The sequence below is a fragment of the Notamacropus eugenii genome, chromosome 1 (assembly GCF_028372415.1).
Source record: "Notamacropus eugenii isolate mMacEug1 chromosome 1, mMacEug1.pri_v2, whole genome shotgun sequence".
Lineage (NCBI taxonomy): Eukaryota > Metazoa > Chordata > Mammalia > Diprotodontia > Macropodidae > Notamacropus > Notamacropus eugenii.
This window is the reverse complement of record NC_092872.1, coordinates 504868955-504887804: the sequence shown is the minus strand read 5'-3', so window position 1 is coordinate 504887804 and position 18850 is coordinate 504868955. Positions and strand designations below refer to the sequence as shown.

The window sequence follows — 18850 nt, the reverse complement described above, 5'->3', positions numbered from 1 at the left end:
GATCCCCTCACCGTTAATCACCTCAAGATGGCATGGTAGGCCCTCGCCCGACCCCATCCCGCCCTCCACACTTGGCTTAGGGAACCTCAACAGACGGAAGGCACCGGCTTCTACCGACGGGGCCCAAACATGATCCATCTAACTCGGCTTTTAAAGTGCCCCCGGGGGGGCTGACGCTGCCCCAGGAAGACCCCTGCTGCCCCCTCGGTCCAGCCGAGCGACCGGCGCCCCCGGCCCCGATCATCTCCGGAGAGGGGTGGGGTCGCGGGGAAGGAAAGGCTCCCACCACGGAGGAATGCATCAACCTCGAAAATGAAGGCGTCGGTGCTGAAGTGGCCCACCTCAGGTAAGGGAGCGCCCTCGGCCCCGGCCCCACCCCCGGGCCCAAGGCGGGCCCGCCTCCGCCCTCCTCCTCCCCAGGGGAACCGTTGGCTCGGCCTCGGCCGTTGGGGAAGCCGGCCTCCCCTTCACGTCGCAAAGATGAGACTGTTCTGCCGCCCCCCCACCCCCGCCCCGACCTCATGCTCCTAGTAATTGGTGGGGGCATAGAAAGCGGACCCGCCAACCGGCCACGGCCCAGACGCGTCGTCCCAGCCAGGGCAGAAGCGTGGCTACCGCCCCCCCGAGCTATCCCAGCTCTCTTCTCCCACACTACCTCAGGCGGGGGCTTCACTCCTGAGAAAAAGGCGCGAAACGCCTCCTCCAATCACCTTCGCTCTCGGCGCGGCTCCTCCCGCCTCCCGCCGGCCTCTCTCTGAGTCTCGACGTCCCCCGCCCCCTCCCGGGACTCACGGGTGGGGCGGGAGGGAAGCACCTGCCCCCCTCCCCGGCTGGGGTAGTGGGGAGGAGAGTCGAGGGCGACTCCATCTCCATCCCTCCACCCACCCCAAAGCCCCTGCGCGTCTCACTGCCCACCAAGCTTCCAGCCCCCCCCACACCCCCAGGCACCCAGAGCGGGCCCCGGGGCGCCGCGGCTTCGCCCGCCAGCCTTGTCTAGAACCCGTCGGGCTAGCGCTCTCCGCGCCTCCGAGCGGGGTCTGCGGCAGCCACCTGCCCGCCTGGCCCGGCGCGAAGCCCCAGGAGAGCTTCTAGGCCTTCCGGTCAGGCCTGGGCCCCTCGGTGTCTGTGGGAGCCCTGACCGGCCGCCTCCTCCGAGACGTGAGCGGGAGGCGCTGACTGACCCGGTCCGGCCCAGATGTGCTGCGATTCTGTGCAAATTAAACCGAGCCAGCCACTTCACCAGGCTTTCCCGTAAATGCCCCCAAAGTAAATACGACCTCCTGAACACCGCAGACCAAACCTCCAGGGGATAAACGATGATCCAAGGAGCCACCAGATAATCCGTTCATCCTAAACCTCCCTCCAGAGAAGCCTGTGCCTGGCCTGCGATGCCCACCCCTGGGTGAGGAGCATTGCGTCCTTCCCGATCTTCCCTGTGCCCCATGCCCTCCCACGGATCCTTGCACACGTGCTCTGCCCGCCAGTGCCGGAGGCCTTGCTCCAGCTCTGGCACAGATGCCAGCAGGAAACAGCGCAGTTGTAGTTGCCCAGACTGGACCTTTAATGTCAAGAAAGGCAGATTCTTCAGTGTAAATTTTAGGTGTGATTAATGTTAAATCTGTGAGGATGTTTGCTGAGAGATGCTTCCTGCCTGGGGATGCTTTTCCCTTCCTTTCGTATTTTAAACCTCATGAGATTAATATAGATGGCCAGTAAACGCTGATGAAATCACAACAATTCCAAGTTTTCCTGTGGTCATAGTCATGGTTTTAATGGGCTTAGCTAATATCACTTCCGTCAGTCCCTAGCTGTTATGCCAACAGAATTTATAGACTGTTATCCCCAGCTTATTTAAATTAATTTGGATTTATTTAAATACATTTTGATTTTTTTCATCACCTCCATCTCCCACTCTATTTCTCCAGCCACCACTTCCAGGTCATTATCCCTTAGGAATAAGAAAATAAACAGGAGGAGGTGTCTTCTCATATTTCTTCCTTAAGGCCAACTTGGTCACTGTAAGTTTGCTGTAAATTCTGTGCCAATTGCTTGTTGCCATTTCTATTTCCAGGGTTGTAATCACTGTCCAGGTTTCCTGACTGATTCTGCTTATTTCCCTCTGTATCATTTCTTAATGTCTTCCCATGCTTCTCTCCATTCATCACTTCTTTCAGGATAGTAATATCCATTACCTTAACATATCACAGTTTGTTTAGCCATTTCCTAACATGAGCATTTCCTTTTGTTTTCGGTGCTTCGCTATTGTTTCCACCACCCTCCAAAAAAGGGAAAAAAATGCTGTAAATGTTTTGATGTAATGTAGCCTTTATTTTTGTCATTAATCTTACAATGGAATCTAGGCCAAAGGGCGTAGACATTTTTAGTCACTTTCCTTGAATCACTTCCCAAAATATTTAGATCAATCACAGTTCTTCCAACAAGACATTAATATGCCCATCTGAAACATCTTTTAGTCATAGGAAAGTCACAGTAATATATTACAAATTATTTCTGTCCAGTCTTTTCATTATTTTCCCCTAATTGTCCGCTACTGTGAACATTTAGTAGTGTCACATGATTTACCACCATAGAGAATCACCAAGAGAATAGTGACATTAAAAATGATGGCTTTCTATGGGGCTAAAGTTTGTGATAATGAAAAGCACTGTGCTTATTTCTAAATGACATAGAGCACTCTCTGATTCAACTCTGGGCCCAGCTCATCCAGTTGCATCATCTAAGATTTATATACTAACCCAATGAATTATATTTATAACCCGGGTAATTGGGATTGTTCATCCATTTGGTTTTTCCACTATATATAGCTTGGCTGAACTGTTGAGAGACAATGCATTACTGAGGAGGCCCTCCAGTGTTCAGAGGCTTGAAGTAATCTGTATAATTATCAACACAGGAGCATCCCAAGAACCTCACCTATCATAAAAGGGAAAATATTAAAGAGCCTGTAGATGTCACTACTGCCTAGAAGTTTGCTATCTGGAATATAAGATATACAGTAAGGTTCAGATGCTTTAGAAAGTTGTCTCTCTCTAACTTTTAATCCATTAAAACCCAGCACTCCTCAAATTTAAAGTTGTATTGTTACAATTTGTTGGACAGGATAGTAAACACACAGTGTAGTAAGGAAGAGTAATAGGTGCTACTTACTACTTGTGGGAAGTTGGCTAAGATACTTTATTTGGGCCTGTTTCCTCAGCTCCAAAATTACATGCTTCAGCAAAAGCTTTACACTTAGAGAATTAGCTGTAGGAATGAGATCGCAAAAAAAGGCTAAACTTGCCTTTTAAAAAGTTCCCTTTTTAATAAGGGTTTTTAATCTGAAGTCTATTAACTTTTAAAAAAATATTTTGATAACTGTATTTCAATGTAACTGGTTTCTTTTTGTAATCTTTTGTATTTTATTTTATGCATTTAAAAACGTTATTCTGAGAGTCCACAGAGTTTGACCACACTGCCAAAGGAGTTCCTTACTACAAAAAAAAAAAAGAGACTAAGCACCTGCTTTAAATAGAATCCTCTTACCCACTCCTGCTCTTCATTACCACAGAGAAATCCCATTCAGCTTTTAAAGTCCAGCTCAAATGCCACCTCCTCCATAAAGCTTCCCCTGAGACCCTAGTAGATAACTTTCCTCACATAACATCTGTCTTTTGGAACGCATGTATAGTGTTATTTATATACAGGGTGTCTCCTTTACTTTTAAGCTTTCACAAAACTACATAAAGACCTTTGGGATACCTTGTATCTGCTCTCTCCCCAACTATACTATACACTTCAAGTGAATTATTTCTTAGTTCTTTGCACAGTGCTCTGAACAGAACTTAATAAATTTTTATGAATTGAATACTTGGACTGAATTTCTTTCAAATAAGGAATTACTTAAAAGGGCAGGTTGTGTTTTTAAAAGTACTTGGCAGTCTTCTAACTTGGAGAAAGTAGGCAGTGTTTAGGACAAAGAATTAGTTTTGAAAGCCTGAACCAGAGTAGTATTGGTATTTATTTCATAATAGTTTACAAATATGTCTGAAAACAAACTCAATTTATCTTAAACCTAAAGTTACCTAGTATCTGTAAACTCTTTTTGCCTTTTTAATAATGGCTGGCCAAATTCTTTCTATAGCTGTTTGGGGCCAGGGAGTTTTTGTTGTGATGGATTGGTTATTATCGAAAATAAGTTGTAACTAGATTTACTGTCACTATAGATTATCCACTGAGACATGAAAATAGTGTTTGTTTTTTCCACAATGTAGCATTGGAGATGTAGTATGAGGTAGTAGAAAGAGAATCAGACTTAGAGGTAGTCAAGAGACATGAATAGATTCTAGTCTTTTTCTGCCAATGACTAGCAAGATACCCTAGGGTCATTTTACATTTTAGAATGCAGTAAAAATGAAGGAATTGGATTAGGTCATTAAAGTCTCTTATAATTTTAAATTTATACATGGGCTATAATAATTTTTGATGAACCCTTTCAATTAGTATTTCACTTTAATTATCAGACTAAGGTCTCTAAAATATTCCAGTAAACACTAAACCTTCATGCACACACCAAATAATGAATTTTTTAATAAAAAACTCAAACTATTTCAGATTTTTTAAAGTCATTCATTATCATTCCAAAAGGTACAGCCAATAGCTGCTTTACTCTCTCTACCAGACAGATTTCTTAATGACTTAAATAATGATACTGTATTTCCCCCCAATACTTATACTGGTTCTAAATTTAAAAAAAAAAAACTTTTAAATGAAATATTTATGATTATTTCCCTGAGAACTAATTGTAAATCATGTACATGCCAAAACAATTTCTTAGAAAAAAGTATGGGCCACTGACACCTACTTATGTGCCAAAAGAATTTCATTTTAATACGTAACAAAATTTCCTGGGCCACTTTATATTAAACATTATACATATGAAAGTAATTTAATTAGCTATTATAATTTAAATGCATTTTGATTTGTGTTAAAATTGAGAGATGTGCTATGTATTTAATGATTTTTGAGATAATGAAACACAAAATTAATTTCACACCTTCTGATAACAATGTAATTTTAAAAGCTTCCTAAATCAGAAATAAGACAAAGTGATACTTGCACTCTTATTTATGGCTATTTTGTAATTTTATAAAGGTAAATGTAAATTTTTTTTTTCTGAATCCATGACCATCATCCATGCTTTGACAAATAATACAAGACATATGAATGGGCTTTAGTGCTTAATGTTCTTTTGAAAATTTAGCAATATCGCTGCAATACACAAAAATTCCTCCTTTACATTAGATTACACTACCTCTTATAAGGAGGCTATTGAAATTTTAGGATAAAACCAATACATTTTTGCTAAAATAGCGTTAAGCATTTTAACAGAAAAACTTGTGTGTGAAATAATGTAAACCAAAGTTATATAAAGGTGGGCAAAGAAAAAACACCCATTACTGCTAAGGAATAACAACCAACATGTGCATATATTAAAACTTTTAATAAGTGGAAAAAATGGGTGCAAAAATTAAAAAAGCAATGATCATATTAAAATGATCAAAGAGAAAACTCGCTAACTATACAATCCAATATGACATTTAAACAATACAGTTGATGTTTAGTCTTGATTTATGTTCTAAAAAGAGCTTTGGGTGTCCTATAGTTTCCCTGTTTAGTTAGCCATATTTGGTCTTTTAATTATTCATGGATTCCATGTTTCAAAATTTCCAGATCTTGATAATTTTAAAGGCACCTTGAGCTTATCTCATCAAACCCTAAAGATGCACAATTTAAATAAAGATGTATTAAGATATTTCCTATCTTTCCATATATAGAACACTTTATGGCAGTGTGAATTTTACACATTCTCTGTGGTCCTTTCACTCCACTCCAAAAAATTTAGAAGCCAATCACCGATATAATACAAAAAAGACCCAACCACCATCTTGTGCTCCCCCACCTGGCAGGGGATAAGTGCACCAGAAGCCAGGACTACAGAGGCCTTTGACTTAGTTGGGCAGTAAAACAGGAAATGCAACTGGGCCTGTCTCTCTCTTGCATGACAATGTAGGGCACAATGTTCAAGAACTAGCTATGGCTCAATTTCCATACAGAGAATTGAGTGATCTAAGATCAAGAGGTTACACAGAAATAGTGCTTGCTGTTCTCCTGCATTCTTAAACATAAGTGATAAGCAAAACAAAGCAGATTAAAATGCAGAAACACCCTTGAAACTACTGATTTAACAAATCCCAACTAATATTCAAAAACTTAAATCACAGTGTTGGCTACAATATTTTCCATATGAAATCTCAGTGAATTTGCTGCCCCCCAATCTGCTATACTAGCTGTCAGAGATACCACTCAGCACCTTAAGAAGTCATTATTATATTAATGAATTCTTACATAATTGTGGTATGGTTTTAGTAAATACTGTCCTATCCATGCTATCCTCAGGTTGGAGAGAGGGACATATATTAAATATTTTTAAAATTACAAAATTAGAGAAAACTAAAAAAAATACTTGGAATTTAGAATTTTCTATTTTCTGAAGGCACAAGAGATCACAGCTAAAATTTACAGGTGTCTGATACTGCCAGACACACAGTTTAAACAGTTTTTTAAAAAGTACAAATATTTGTGGATATATTACTACCAGTCTTTTTGCTGTTGATGAATGTCCTGTAATTTTATGTGACCTATTCACTCTGAAAGATGACTGGCATAATCTTGATATCTGAACAAATATAAGAAATCATTTTAACTTTATGAATGGAATAGTAAAAGCCTCTTTCACCTGAAACTGTATTCTGGATTTAGGGTTAACTAAACACAATAATTTAAGGCAAGATTTCTTAAAATGTTCAAGTAGTTTCAAATCTAAATAGAATAATGTGATAAAACACACATACTAATGCAGACAAATAATTACTAGGCTTCTATAATGGAAATATTTTAGGTAGGGAAGCCAACTGCAAGAACATTTGTATTTTGGCAGAAGTGATTATGTTTTAAATCTATTCTGCTGTTGGCTCTTGCTCATGTACAGTATAGACCCACATGGGTAGGGAAACCACAACACATGAATGGTTACGTGAATCAGTTTACATTTCTGTACTATTAATAGTCCTCTACTCTTACGGAGATGTAAACCATGGACTGACAAATAAATATGATATCATATTTGACTGGAGACATGTCCAGAATACCATGAGGTACCATAATGTTCTTCATACTCAGAGAGGGGTACATGCTGTTTACAGCTGGCACAACACAACCAACACTACTCATTCTTTTTAAGCTTATTAAAATGGTAAATGTCCCTATTCTTGGGAAGGCATCTGTCTACAGGAAAACATACCAAGATCACAAATGCTAACAATGCCTAAACTCTATGGACACATTTAGATCACATGCAAAATTCAGAGTCCTTCCTACAAATCTAGGAGAGAAATGACCTTTCCAAAAATACTTAGCAAAACCCCATCTCCACAGGCGGTGCTTGCCAGACTAGTACAAACATTCATAAATACCACATTACACAGTAGGAATCGGTCTCCCAAACTAAAAAGTTAATTTGCTAGAACACATACACATGCTTTAGAACTTCATTAGAACAAGTTTGTTTCTAGCTTCAGGATAAAAGAAACTGCTGAAAGTAGGCCTTGGAAACAGACAATGCAGCTTCGTTACAATAGCTAAATGGTTTAGATTTCAGATGAGTATGCCATGAAGTCCAAGAGAAAGGGACCAACGTTTTTACGGTCCCTCTTTCATACTTATTTTAACATTTCCTTGTAATTTCTGCTAGTATGGTTCCCATATAAAACAGGCCTGGTTAAGTATCGACTTATGCAGAATAATGTGCTGGAAATGTTCCAAGATGTTCACAGGGTTGCCAAAAACTTCAAAGCATTTAAATAAGCTCTATAGTACTCTTCCTGAAAGTAAGCTTCTCCCCACCCCACACCCCCAAAATTCGCCTTGACCCTAACTCAGATAAAGTGGATCCAGCTCTCCTCACATTCCTGGGGCATTTTGAGAGGGTGGGTCTGGCACCTGAGGCTGTAGTTTTGACCTTCATTGTTATCCCAGTACTCATCCCCCCCGACTCGGTATCTAATCGCAAACTGGACCACAGAACTGAGCCCCCGAAGGTAGGGGGGCACAGGGAAGCAGAAAGCGAACAGGTCCGAACCCCCATCGCTGCTGCGCCAGCGGGCTCCTGCCTCCTGCTGGCTCCTCCAGCAGTTGTAGGTGTAGCGCACAGTCACCTGCTTCTCGAAGGCTACGTTGAGCACCCGGATGGTGCCGCTCACGCCCAGGTCGGAGCTGGTGACCCGCTCCAGGCAGACCCGCTGGCCTTGCAGCCGGACGGAGAAGTCGCTGCGGTCCGCTGGCTGCGGGAAGTCCGGAACCAGGCACTGGATGGTGAACTCCAAGTCCTGGCTGCTGCAGCAGAGGTCGGAGTTGATGGACAGCCTCGAGAGGACGTGCAGAGGGACGGACGGATCTTCCCCGGCGTTGAAAACCTTCACCTGGGTCAGCTCCAGACCCAAAGCGTCTGCAAATCTCACCCGATGCTGCCCACTGCAGCCGGGTCTGCACTGGGCCCCCGCGTTCCCCGACGCCTTCTTCCTGCGCTCGGGGGAGCTGGGGAGCGAGCGGGCCCGCCGGTGGATAATGGGCCTCAAACAAGGGTCGCAGCCGGAGGACCTCGGCTGCTGCTGGTGGGCCTGGGGCTCTGGAGCCGAGAAAGGGTTGCTCGGCCTCCGCGCCTGGGACATGCCCGGGTCCAAGTCGGTGAGGCTGCTGAGGCTCCTCAGAGCGGTCCGGGGGCCAGACTGACGCAGACAGGGGGAGGGGGCCAGGACAAGGGAACCCGGCCCTTTAGACATGTCCGGGGGCTGCAGGAGGGACTGAGATGAGCGAGCTAGGGTCCAAGCTTCTCTCCTCCTCTCCCTCCCTCTCTCCCCGTCTCAGGCCGTTTCCAGCACGTCTGGATGAACCTTTATCCAAGCTCCTGCCACAACCAGAGCCGTCGGGATACGGTGGCACAAAGCAGCTGGAGCTGAAGCCTCGGGGGACTCCCTTCTATCTCCCGCGGCCACCAGCGCCCGAATCCTTTTCCGTTTGCTGCAATTAAAAAGACGTTTCAAAAGGGAATGCTTTTTTACTTCCCCTTCAGTATCAGTAACTTGTAGGAGCCGCCACAGGGGTTCGGGGTGGGGGTGGGGATGGGGGGAATCTTCCCCCTACTCCTAAACCCAAGGAGAAGATAAGGTTACAGGAAGGGTAAATTCCCCTGCCCCACCCACCAGCTGTGCCGCGCACACCGGGACAATTTGAGAAGGTGCTCCCCGGGAGCCGAGCCCCTGCCCCACCCCTTCCGTGACGCCAACCTCGCTTACCGGAATCCCCAATTCCACCAGCCTCAAAGTGGGTCACAATCTAAAAGGTTGTCCTTGCCAACCACTCCCCGAGTTTTCTCTTCCTTCAGCGCTTCTGACAAGCCTCTTCGGCCCCTCCCTCCGCAGCGTGTCGCAGGGTTCCTCCCCCCGGTTTTTTTCCTTTTCTCTCCTGTTTTATCTCGGTTTGCTCCTGCTGCAGCCTAGCTGGGCGGCCGCAGCTGCGGTAGCGAGCTGCCGGGGAGGAGGCCGGTAGCTAGAAGGGAAGTAAGCCCGGCTGCTTAGTCACGTACTTGTGCTTGCGAAAAGGAAGCCCTAATCGATCTGGCTCGGTTGGACAGGACGGCGTAAATATTCAGTAGGTAACCATACGTACGCACTTTAATTGGCAGATGCATATGTATGTCCTATATAGACGTGCAAGCAAAAGCTAAAGAGATGACTGAATTACTGCTGCAGGTACCTGGATTTTTTTTTTTTTAGCTAGTCATTCCTCGGGGAATGACTTCATTTGCTGGCGGAAGCCTATTTTAGGAACTAGGCTCGCCACAACGGTCCCATTGGCCATATGAACCGCGGTCCTTAAGGATGAGCCATTTATACCTGACGGCAGGAGCAGCCCTGCGTAAGGTGGAGCGTCATCTCTGCACCTCACCCATGATGCTTTGCTGGCCCAAAGGACTGACGAATTCCTGGGGGAGCTGAGGGAGGCCCTGCTGTGTGTCTATTTTTCTGTCATTCACTAGCTGGTGACAGGAAGATACAATGTAACTAATACGATGTGATGAGTGGTGCGAGCGACCTTCACCCAGCAGCGGAGCATGGGAAGCCGTGTAACCAGCAGAATGAGTTGGGTGGCTTTTAAAGCCACGTGAGTGACAAGGGGGCATGTTTTCTGCGTCTTTAGGACCTGGTGGATTTTTCTTATTTCACCTTCTGACTTAAACGTACCAAGAGCTGAAGCCTTTGGCTTTACAGCGAAAGGTGATATGAAAAAGGTGCAAACCTACACTCTTGGGAGCAGTTATGGGACCAGGCATGAAAGACTGCCCCTTGTTACTGCCCAGAGGGGCACAGAAAAAGAAAAACCAGCCTAATGAAACACACCAGAGAATGGTAACGTAAGGAAACCTATTTTTTTTCCTTCTTTATATCAGTAAATATTTTTAGTTTTTAGTAAAGTGATTGTGATTTACTGGACCGATAAGTGAATTATATTGATATATGCATGTATCTCCTATTTATGTCTATGTACGTGTGCTTACATGTGTATATGTAAATGTATATGTATACACTTTGAGGAAAGAAACGATTTGTATGAGGTCTGTTACCAAGAAACTGGCTCCACACAGATGAGGCTGTTTTAATGGAGACTTCTTGATTTAATGGATATCACACGACCCACTGGTGACGATTGTGGCCCCAGGGTTTAATAATGAGGCTTAATTTTAATTAATTGATTCACATGTAATACATAGAGTATTTGTGCCCCAGGGCCCCAAAGAGTAATGGGTCACTCATTTAATGAAATTTTAACATGTTTTCATTGAAGAAATTACGTGATCTTTGTGTAAATTTCCATTTGTCTTTTCTGAAGACGTTTTTCTTTCTTGAAATGAGAGGATGTTTTCCCTTTTAATTTGAATACAACTTAAGGAAATTTTCATTGATTCAGTTTTAAGGAGCCTTCCTTTGGTTTTGTGTATTAAACCAGCCATTTACTTTAAGGCCTTAGGTTTCTTTTGGCTAAGGTAATTTTAAAAGCATCACTACCTGTCATGGATGAAAAAAAAAAACAGTTTTCACTTTACTTTTTAATGTAGGAATATGTTAATGAATGAATGAGAAAAGCTGTTAAGTGTATTAAGCACTGTTAAATTGTTCTGCTTGTCCTTAGTTGTGTTAAGTGTGTTAAGTGTTGACAGGAATGCAAAAGCAAAGGCCATCCTTGCTATCTAGGATGGGAGTTTATGTGGGGGAAACACGGTGGTGTAGCGGATAGAGCACCAGTACAGGAGTCAGGAGGATCTGAGTTCAAATCTCACCTCAGACACTTGACACTCACTAGCTGTGTGACCTTGGGCAAGTCACTTAACCCCAGCTACCTCATCCTGGGTCATCTCCAGTCATCCTGATGAATATCTGATCACTGGATTCAGATGACTCTGGAGGAGAATTGAGGGCTGTGACCTGCACAGCCCTCCCTCACTCCAAACAAAGTCAAGTGCAAGTCATGTCATCATTTCTCTGATGGCATGGTCTTCTTCTTTGGCAAGGAAGGGCAGACACACACTGGAGTTTATGTTCTAATTGTTTGAGGAAGATGACTGATTAAGAGAATAGTGGCCTCCTTGAGGCATTTTGGTCTGCAAAATTGAGGTGAGTGGGGCCATAGGGGAGTAGATGATATATCTCTTCCAAGGAAAACAGCAGAGTTGATTATTTGATTGTTCCAGAACTGGAAGGAATGGGATGGGGTGGGGGGGTATGTAAGGGTAGCCTCAGAGTAGCAAAATCAAGTTGTCAACAAGTTGGAACAAAGTAAAATTTGTCTGGGTCCTTCCAGAAACTGTGGGGTATAAGAGTCAGTTACTACACTGTATGTCATTAGTACCCCAGTTTACTATCACCAAAAGAATATATTTGCATATATGTATGTACATATGCTGTAGAGATGTTATTTAGAGCAATCATAGCTATGATCTTGATTCTTGTAGATATGATTATAGGTGCACAACAGAGTTTGTACATTTCTAGCTGATTTCTGAAGAGTATGGTAAATATTAGAGCCACCACTTTTTACTCCTGATAGTTTTGTATTGAACTTTTCTTTGCTTTTAAAGTCGTGCTTGCTTTTAAACAACCCAGTACTGATGCAAAAAAGTAATATTAATAATAACTTAAAAGAGGTGTTCTGTTATTTCTAGTTCCAACAGTGGAACATCTCTTCCAAATATAAAAGGAATAAAGAAACCATGTCCTCAACTGACACCATCTTCAAGCAGATTGAGTAAGAATAGCTCCAGTACTACAGAAAAGGTAATGTTTGTTTGTAGAAAGAACTTGCTCAGGTTTCAGGTTCAGTTTTTACATTTTCACAATGATTCTTACTACATATGCCTATTTCACAGACATCTCACAGCAGCCTAGATGATGTTCAATCACGGAGTTTTTACAAGAAAGGGAATAGGATGACTGGGTCTTGTCAGAAAAGCAGGTAAAGTGTTTTTTGTATAATTCTGTTACTTTACGAATTTGTTCCTAACAAATGGTCCATGTACCTAAAGATAGTTCCTAATTCTGAAACTGTTATTTGTAAAGAAAGCATATTTGTTCCTCAGTACCTTTATTGGTAGAGCCCTAGGTCATAGGACCAGAACCCAGAGCTCTTGACTCCAAATTCTGTGTCTTTTCTGCTATACCATACTCGTAGACATGCTAATATCCAAATTCTAAGGCTTCTTTGCAGATTATCTTGTATGACTTTGACTTAAAGCAAATCACTTAATTACTCTTTTTTTTTTCATTTTAACAATTCAACAAGGCACCATACTGAGTAGACAAAGACAAAAACTAATCAGTTCCTTCCCACAAGGAGGGGGAGGGACTTTATTTTACTTGAAGGACATAATATTTACACAGACATGTAAATGCAAGATATGTTGAAGAGGAAGAGAGCAAAGAGAAGAGAGGAGGGGGAAGAAGGGGAAATTCTGGGAAAAGATACATTTCGGGTATATTGTAGGCAGAATTCTTATTTAGGTAAGGTTTAGACAAAATGACCCATGAGGTCCCTAAATCTATGATCCTATAATCATTATAATTTTAGATTTATTTTTGAAACAAGTTATATTTTTTTATGAATCAAGAGTATTGTAAGTTACAAAATGATGGTCCTTACCTAGAGAGGGTCCTGGGCATCATGCTTGCCACTATTCTGCATTTTTATGTGACTACCAAAAATCAAATGGCAGGCCATTCTTTTCATGCTTTTTTGAACCACCAGCATTCTCAATATCTGAGTAAAATCCTAGATATTTAAAAATTAAGCTTTGTACAAATTTTGATGTATGGTCCCAAAGAAAGGTCTTTTCCTATAACTTGTAGTCCAGTGGGCACATACACCAAAAAAAGTAAAATCTTACAGGAATTGAGCTTGATGTGATGTTACTAATAGTGCTTGCATTATTCATTAAATCCATTTTATTCATTAAATTTTTAAAGTGTAGTACTGTCCTTATTTTTTCCATTCGCTAGATGTTTGACTGCTTCTTGTGAGACACTGATTTTCCATTCAGTTAATCACAATTTTTTTGAACGGATCTGTAAATTGAAAGTATTCTCTGAAAACATATCTTAATAGGGGGTTAGGTGATTTGTCTTTTTGCTACATTTTAAATGTAAAGAATTTTTAGTAGTTCACAATCACCACTGCTTTCATTGATGATTCAGTTCTGTGAGACATGCACTTGGCATATCATTTACATTTAAATTAAAGATGGGCATGCAAACTAAAGCTGTGAATTTTACTTGTTAGTGTTATTAAGCACTGTTTATCCCAAACACCACAGAATTAGAGTTTTGACAGTGCTTTTTTCAAATGTTTATAAAGCATGCAAAATTTCTCTAAAACTATAATAATGAAGACATTTAGGGAAATACAGTAATTGAAACAGGTCTCCTCCCTCTCCCCATACAAATGCAGTCTTAAAGTTTAATAGCTGAAGTGAAGTTGAATTACTGTACTCACTTTGGGTACTACTTTTTGGGGAGAATGCTTCTTTTATATGTTAAAAAAAGACGTGATTGTACTAAATGTCCCCTCTCAGTACATAGAAAACTTAATTATTCTGGGTCACTCTACCCTTTCTGCAAAGGAGTTTAGGGGAACCTTAAATTTTCTAATTCTGTATAATAATAGAAAAATAAAACTGAAGGGTTCGTGTTTTGTGTTCTGATAACTGCCAGATGATTTTTTGTCTTTGTATGATATATTCTAAGAATGATTACTGTTTTCTTTTCCACAGCAGTATGAATGTTGGCCCACCTCTGAATAGAGCAAAGGCTTCAAAGAAGAAGGATCCCTTGGACAAAAAGCCGAGTAAATCTCAGTTACCCCTCATTCCTTCCCAGTTAAAAAGCAGTATTATAGATATCTCCCAAAGGACTGAGGATGAACTTAGAGCAAGTAGTTACACAGAAGGCGATCCTAAAAGAAATATTCCAGGATCTGTTGCTGAAGCTATCCCTCTTGGTTCCAGATTTCCAGAGCCTTCAATGGGCAAATTATTTCTTGACTTTCAGTCATTGAATATTATTAAAGAAGATGCTGATGAGGATAGCGCAAGTGATCTTTCTGATTCTGAAAGAATTCCTCTTCCACCTTCTCCTCTTACACCCCCAGAACTTAATCTTAGAGCTGAAGAAATTGATCCAGTTTGTTTTGACACTCACACTGATCAAGGTTCTGAACAAGCTGAGTATTACTATCCTGACTTCCTTCCACCCCCTTTTAACTCCTGGGATTTAAATAATATGGCTTCCTCAACAAGCACAGAGTACAAAAACGAGCTCCTCCCACAGACCATAGAATCTCTTGGGAAGTACATTGATAGACTTGTTCAACTAGAGTGGCTACAAATGCAAACTGTACAAAATGAAAAAATAAAACTGGTCAAAGCAAGGCCTCAGACTGCTCCTGGTACCTTATGGACTGCAAAGAGCCCTGGGAAAAGCAAGCTGTTTCCAAATACTTTATCTAGCAGGATGTTAACTCATCCTGAAGGGTTTACAAAGTTTCCCCCTAGCCAGGCGATTCATCTTCGAAAGAGAGAAGTTCATTGTGAAGAAGCCCACCCATCATATTATGTATTCCAGAGTTCTCCCAAAACTATTGATGCAATTAGCAGCAGGTCATGTCCCCAGAAGCAAAACTATGAAATGAGAGTGAAGGAAAAGAAGAAGAAACCAAATGACAGTGCAAAGCAACAACTTCTGGAATTGCCATGCAGTGACAGTAGTTCTAAGATTCAGGCTAGTGGGAACATTCGAATTCCCAAACAGCCACAGATGCTTCTTTCCCCAGTTGAGCATCTTAAGCCCCTCAAAGCACCCATCCGTCCAAATCCTAAGAGAAATGCAAACAACTATGGGTCTTCCAATAAAGCCACAGCAGGGAGAGAACTCAAAACTAATGGAGGGAAGCAAGCCTCCTATATGTTCAAGTAATTGTATGTTAAGTAGATAACTAAATTATAAAGGTCATCCAGAGAGCTACATATGCCTTCTGATGAACTTGACTGTGACTTAAATCTTATTAAATGGGAACATCTGTAGGAAATTTATGTTTACTTGACATTTCAGTGACTTGTGGTTTTTTCCTTCTATGCCAACAGTGTCATCTCAGAAGTGTCTTTTGATGAACCTTTTTCTATATTAATAATCTTAGGCTGGTAATGGGAATCTTTAGGTAAAAATAAACTTTCTTGCTTGGGAAGATATGGTAAGTGCCATATTGAATGAGCAAGACTGAATTCTTGAAGATGAGCCAACTAAGTTTCTGGAATAGCCAGCTAGCCCAGATTTAACTATGCAGAAAGGATAGAGTGTTATTCTCTCTCCTGATTTCCCTTGCACATAAGAAATACACTATTTAAAATGGTGTTGGATTATAGAAATTAGATAGTAAAGACTTTCCTTTGCATTCCTTCTCTCTCACTTGCCTTTGCATTAGCCATATATATGAGCAATAGGGTCAACCTCATTTCATGCTCTAAGAGAGCGCTTCAGTTTGTCCTCAGGGTTATGAAATATGGAGTTTCTATTTTGAGCTAAGTCCTTTATCACTAAATTGCTTTCTCTTAAAAGTCTATGGATTCTGGTGTTTTAATACTTTTAACAGTCCAACATGGGAAGCAAGTATGTTAAACTGAGGACTGTTGGAAAGATCCTTTTTTGAGAACTTTAAAACATGGTTTTAAAATAAAACCAGTTTCTAAATGTACATATTTCACAGAACTTTTTTTTCTAGCAGAAATTGTTTGAATATGATTTCACTTTAGTAGAGAGTTGGAATGAAACAGTTGGTATACCAGAAATTTCTGGGAAGTCAGATTGTCTCCGAAGGGAGACATCATGAGGAAAATACTTTTAGAATTTGAAATTACTGTGCCAGTAGTGCAGTAAATCAACATGGAACTACATTGAATGTGGCAGACATTAAGTTACAGGTCCAACAGCTGGATCATGCAGAACTTCAATATAATTTATTAAAGACAAACACAGTACTGTCCTCTTTGGATTTCAAGAGCACAATTATATTTTGGGGGAAAAGGGAAAGGGAGGACAGCTGAAGGAGGGGGGTGGGCTAGAGGAAGTAGGCTATTGGGAAACCTACTCCTGACACCTCCAGCTCTTCTCATAGGGCACTCAGCTTGTCCTGCCTCTTTGTGATTAATAACATGTATTTGTACTTCTAGTTGTGTTCAGCTAATATACTTCAATATTCTTGGTTGTTTACTCCTTCAAAAATAGTGCACTTTTATGACTATTTCATTCATCTAATGGTTATTCTATTGTATCGTATTTTTCTCCTTTTTAATCTTTTACCAGTCAAGGTTATGATAAAAGTTGATTGGGAACTTGAACCAAGTATTCCTTTTGATGTTTTCTGAACCTTTCCTATAGGTTCAATGTCATTTAAATAGTTGTATAAGTAAAAAAATGGAAATTTCTAAGGACCACATAAATTTATAACAAAAATAATGTGCCAGTATTAAAATTTAAGAATATGATTTAACCACCCTAAACATTTATTTTGAGAATACATTTTTCTTTTAATTCCAGCACCTTCTCAGGTTCCTCCTCTTAATAAAACCTTTATTCTTATTAACTGATTAAAGAAGCTTTCCCTTTTCATCTAATAATTCCTGTATCTATTTTGTCCAAAAAAGAAAAAATAATGTACATATACTACTAATTCCTACTTCTAACATTCATAAACCGCAAACATACTGTGGTAGCTTTTACACTAGTATATGCACAGTGCATGGAAAATGTAGTTCATGGATTGCCTGCTTTTAACGCTGTTCACATTTAAGGTTCTATATGCAAATATGCAGATTTATACCATTAATCCTTCTCTAGCATTGCTGCTTACAGATGTGCCCCATGTACAATTCACTAGCCAAAAAACCAGTTTTCTGTACATAAAGTTGCAACTTACATTACCTGTCATTGTTTTTTGCTCAGTTTTTGAAGAGTTACTTTATGTTCTTTGCTGGAGTCATGTAGTACTTTACCGTTTGGTGCCATAACTATGAAATCTCAGCAAGCATGCTATGATAGATACTACTTGCAATGAAACTTAAGTGACTAAAATTGAGTTTTCACTTAAGTTCTCTTAGTGAAGGACTTGGGTGATAGTTTTGAGAGCCTGGATTAGTTTGAATGCAGATTCTTAACCTTGACTTCACTCAGTTTATACACTTGAGCTGCTATCTATTAATGACCAAATATCTGTTTCTGCAAACACTTTTATTTCCAGGTTACCTAATTGAGAGCTACTGCTTTAAAAAAAAATGTAATGGGGGGAGAAAATTAATATACCAAAACAACATTTTTGAGCTTGAAAAAGGGATAGGTTCTACTTGCCTTTGTGTTTTCAGATTGCTTTGATTTTCCATAACATTTTGATGTGCTAAGATCCCCTAGTGAATAGCCATTTTCTCTTTTTTTTTTTCTCCCCAAGGTTGATAACAGAATTGTCTCCAAAGGTAAAATGCCAATTCACTGATTTATGATGGTACAAATTTTAGATGTTTTCTGTGACACATGTGTCATACTGTGTCAGATCCCCTAGGTGAGTTAAGATCTTTTCCATTATGTATATTAACAACTTGGGCAAGTGCAGTAGTTAATTCCTATATTTTCTTAGACTACCATCCAGTGTCCTGGACCTGTTTCTTTTAGTGTAATTTCTTCAAGAAGTAACACATTTTTAGGGAGCGGTTTCTGCAGTTGTAGGACCTGGTCTTATATCACTTAGACTGTCCAAACTGCTGCCCAGCAAGAGCAACAAACTTAATGAAACAAGGTTAATGAAAACTGTAATAGCACAGGAATACATTACAAAAGACACCAATAATCAGCTAGTGTTTTGGGGGGAGCATTCTCTTCATTGTTGAATTAACCTGAAAAATGAAAGAAAAAAAGCCACTGGCTAACAACTCAGTACAGTACAGCAGTACTAGTGATAACAGCTAAGATTTTAGGTTGAAGAAACTATATTTAATTGCTTTTTGAGATGTCTCAAGAAGTTTTTAAGAGATTAAATTTTGAATATCAAGGTAACAGGCTTAAGCAAACTTTTGTACAATAAGATGATCATACTGCCATCACTAGATAGCTATCCAATATCTTCCATGAAAAATGTCATCTGGAGG

General features: G+C 40.7%; 3 protein-coding genes across 16 annotated transcripts in view; 1 reads left to right on the top strand and 2 right to left on the bottom strand.

The window, feature by feature from the left end:
* SYCP2 (synaptonemal complex protein 2) overlaps window positions 1–1658 on the bottom strand; it is a 101858-nt gene extending 100200 nt beyond the window's left edge. For 9 of the 11 annotated variants that reach the window (XR_011972318.1, XM_072633384.1, XM_072633395.1 and 6 more), the window contains exon 1: window positions 519–646. The gene's annotated coding sequence lies outside the window, so the exon portion shown is untranslated. The other 2 variants (XM_072633385.1, XM_072633389.1) reach the window with 1 other exon arrangement.
* On the top strand, window positions 263–15747 carry FAM217B (family with sequence similarity 217 member B). Of its 4 annotated transcripts, none has more exons than XM_072633401.1 (4): window positions 263–346; window positions 12335–12446; window positions 12539–12624; window positions 14435–15747. In XM_072633401.1, the coding sequence occupies exons 3-4, from the start codon at window positions 12599–12601 to the stop codon at window positions 15633–15635; spliced, it is 1227 nt and encodes a 408-aa protein (XP_072489502.1). In that variant the 5' UTR covers window positions 263–346; window positions 12335–12446; window positions 12539–12598; the 3' UTR covers window positions 15636–15747. The 4 variants fall into 4 exon arrangements, with proteins under 4 accessions (XP_072489502.1, XP_072489501.1, XP_072489500.1 ...); XM_072633400.1 differs by lacking the exon at window positions 263–346 and adding an exon at window positions 9660–9765; XM_072633399.1 differs by lacking the exon at window positions 263–346 and adding an exon at window positions 10277–10523.
* PPP1R3D (protein phosphatase 1 regulatory subunit 3D) lies at window positions 2306–9498 on the bottom strand. Its single transcript, XM_072633402.1, has 2 exons — window positions 9411–9498; window positions 2306–9135 (listed from the first exon to the last, which is right to left on the bottom strand). The coding sequence occupies exon 2, from the start codon at window positions 8895–8897 to the stop codon at window positions 7995–7997; it is 903 nt and encodes a 300-aa protein (XP_072489503.1). The 5' UTR covers window positions 8898–9135; window positions 9411–9498; the 3' UTR covers window positions 2306–7994.
* Window positions 15748–18850: the final 3103 nt, after the last annotated feature.

What these genes read in the sequence shown, in the direction of transcription:
- FAM217B (XM_072633398.1), top strand. Translation starts at nt 10,434, where the DNA reads ATGGGACCAGGCATGAAAGACTGCCCCTTGTTACTGCCCAGAGGGGCA. An exon ending in ACACACCAGAGAATGGTAAC is followed by an intron (nt 10,529 to 12,334) that starts GTAAGGAAACCT and finishes TGTTATTTCTAG; the next exon opens with TTCCAACAGTGGAACATCTC. An exon ending in GCTCCAGTACTACAGAAAAG is followed by an intron (nt 12,447 to 12,538) that starts GTAATGTTTGTT and finishes CCTATTTCACAG; the next exon opens with ACATCTCACAGCAGCCTAGA.
- PPP1R3D (XM_072633402.1), bottom strand. Translation starts at nt 8,897, where the DNA reads ATGTCTAAAGGGCCGGGTTCCCTTGTCCTGGCCCCCTCCCCCTGTCTG.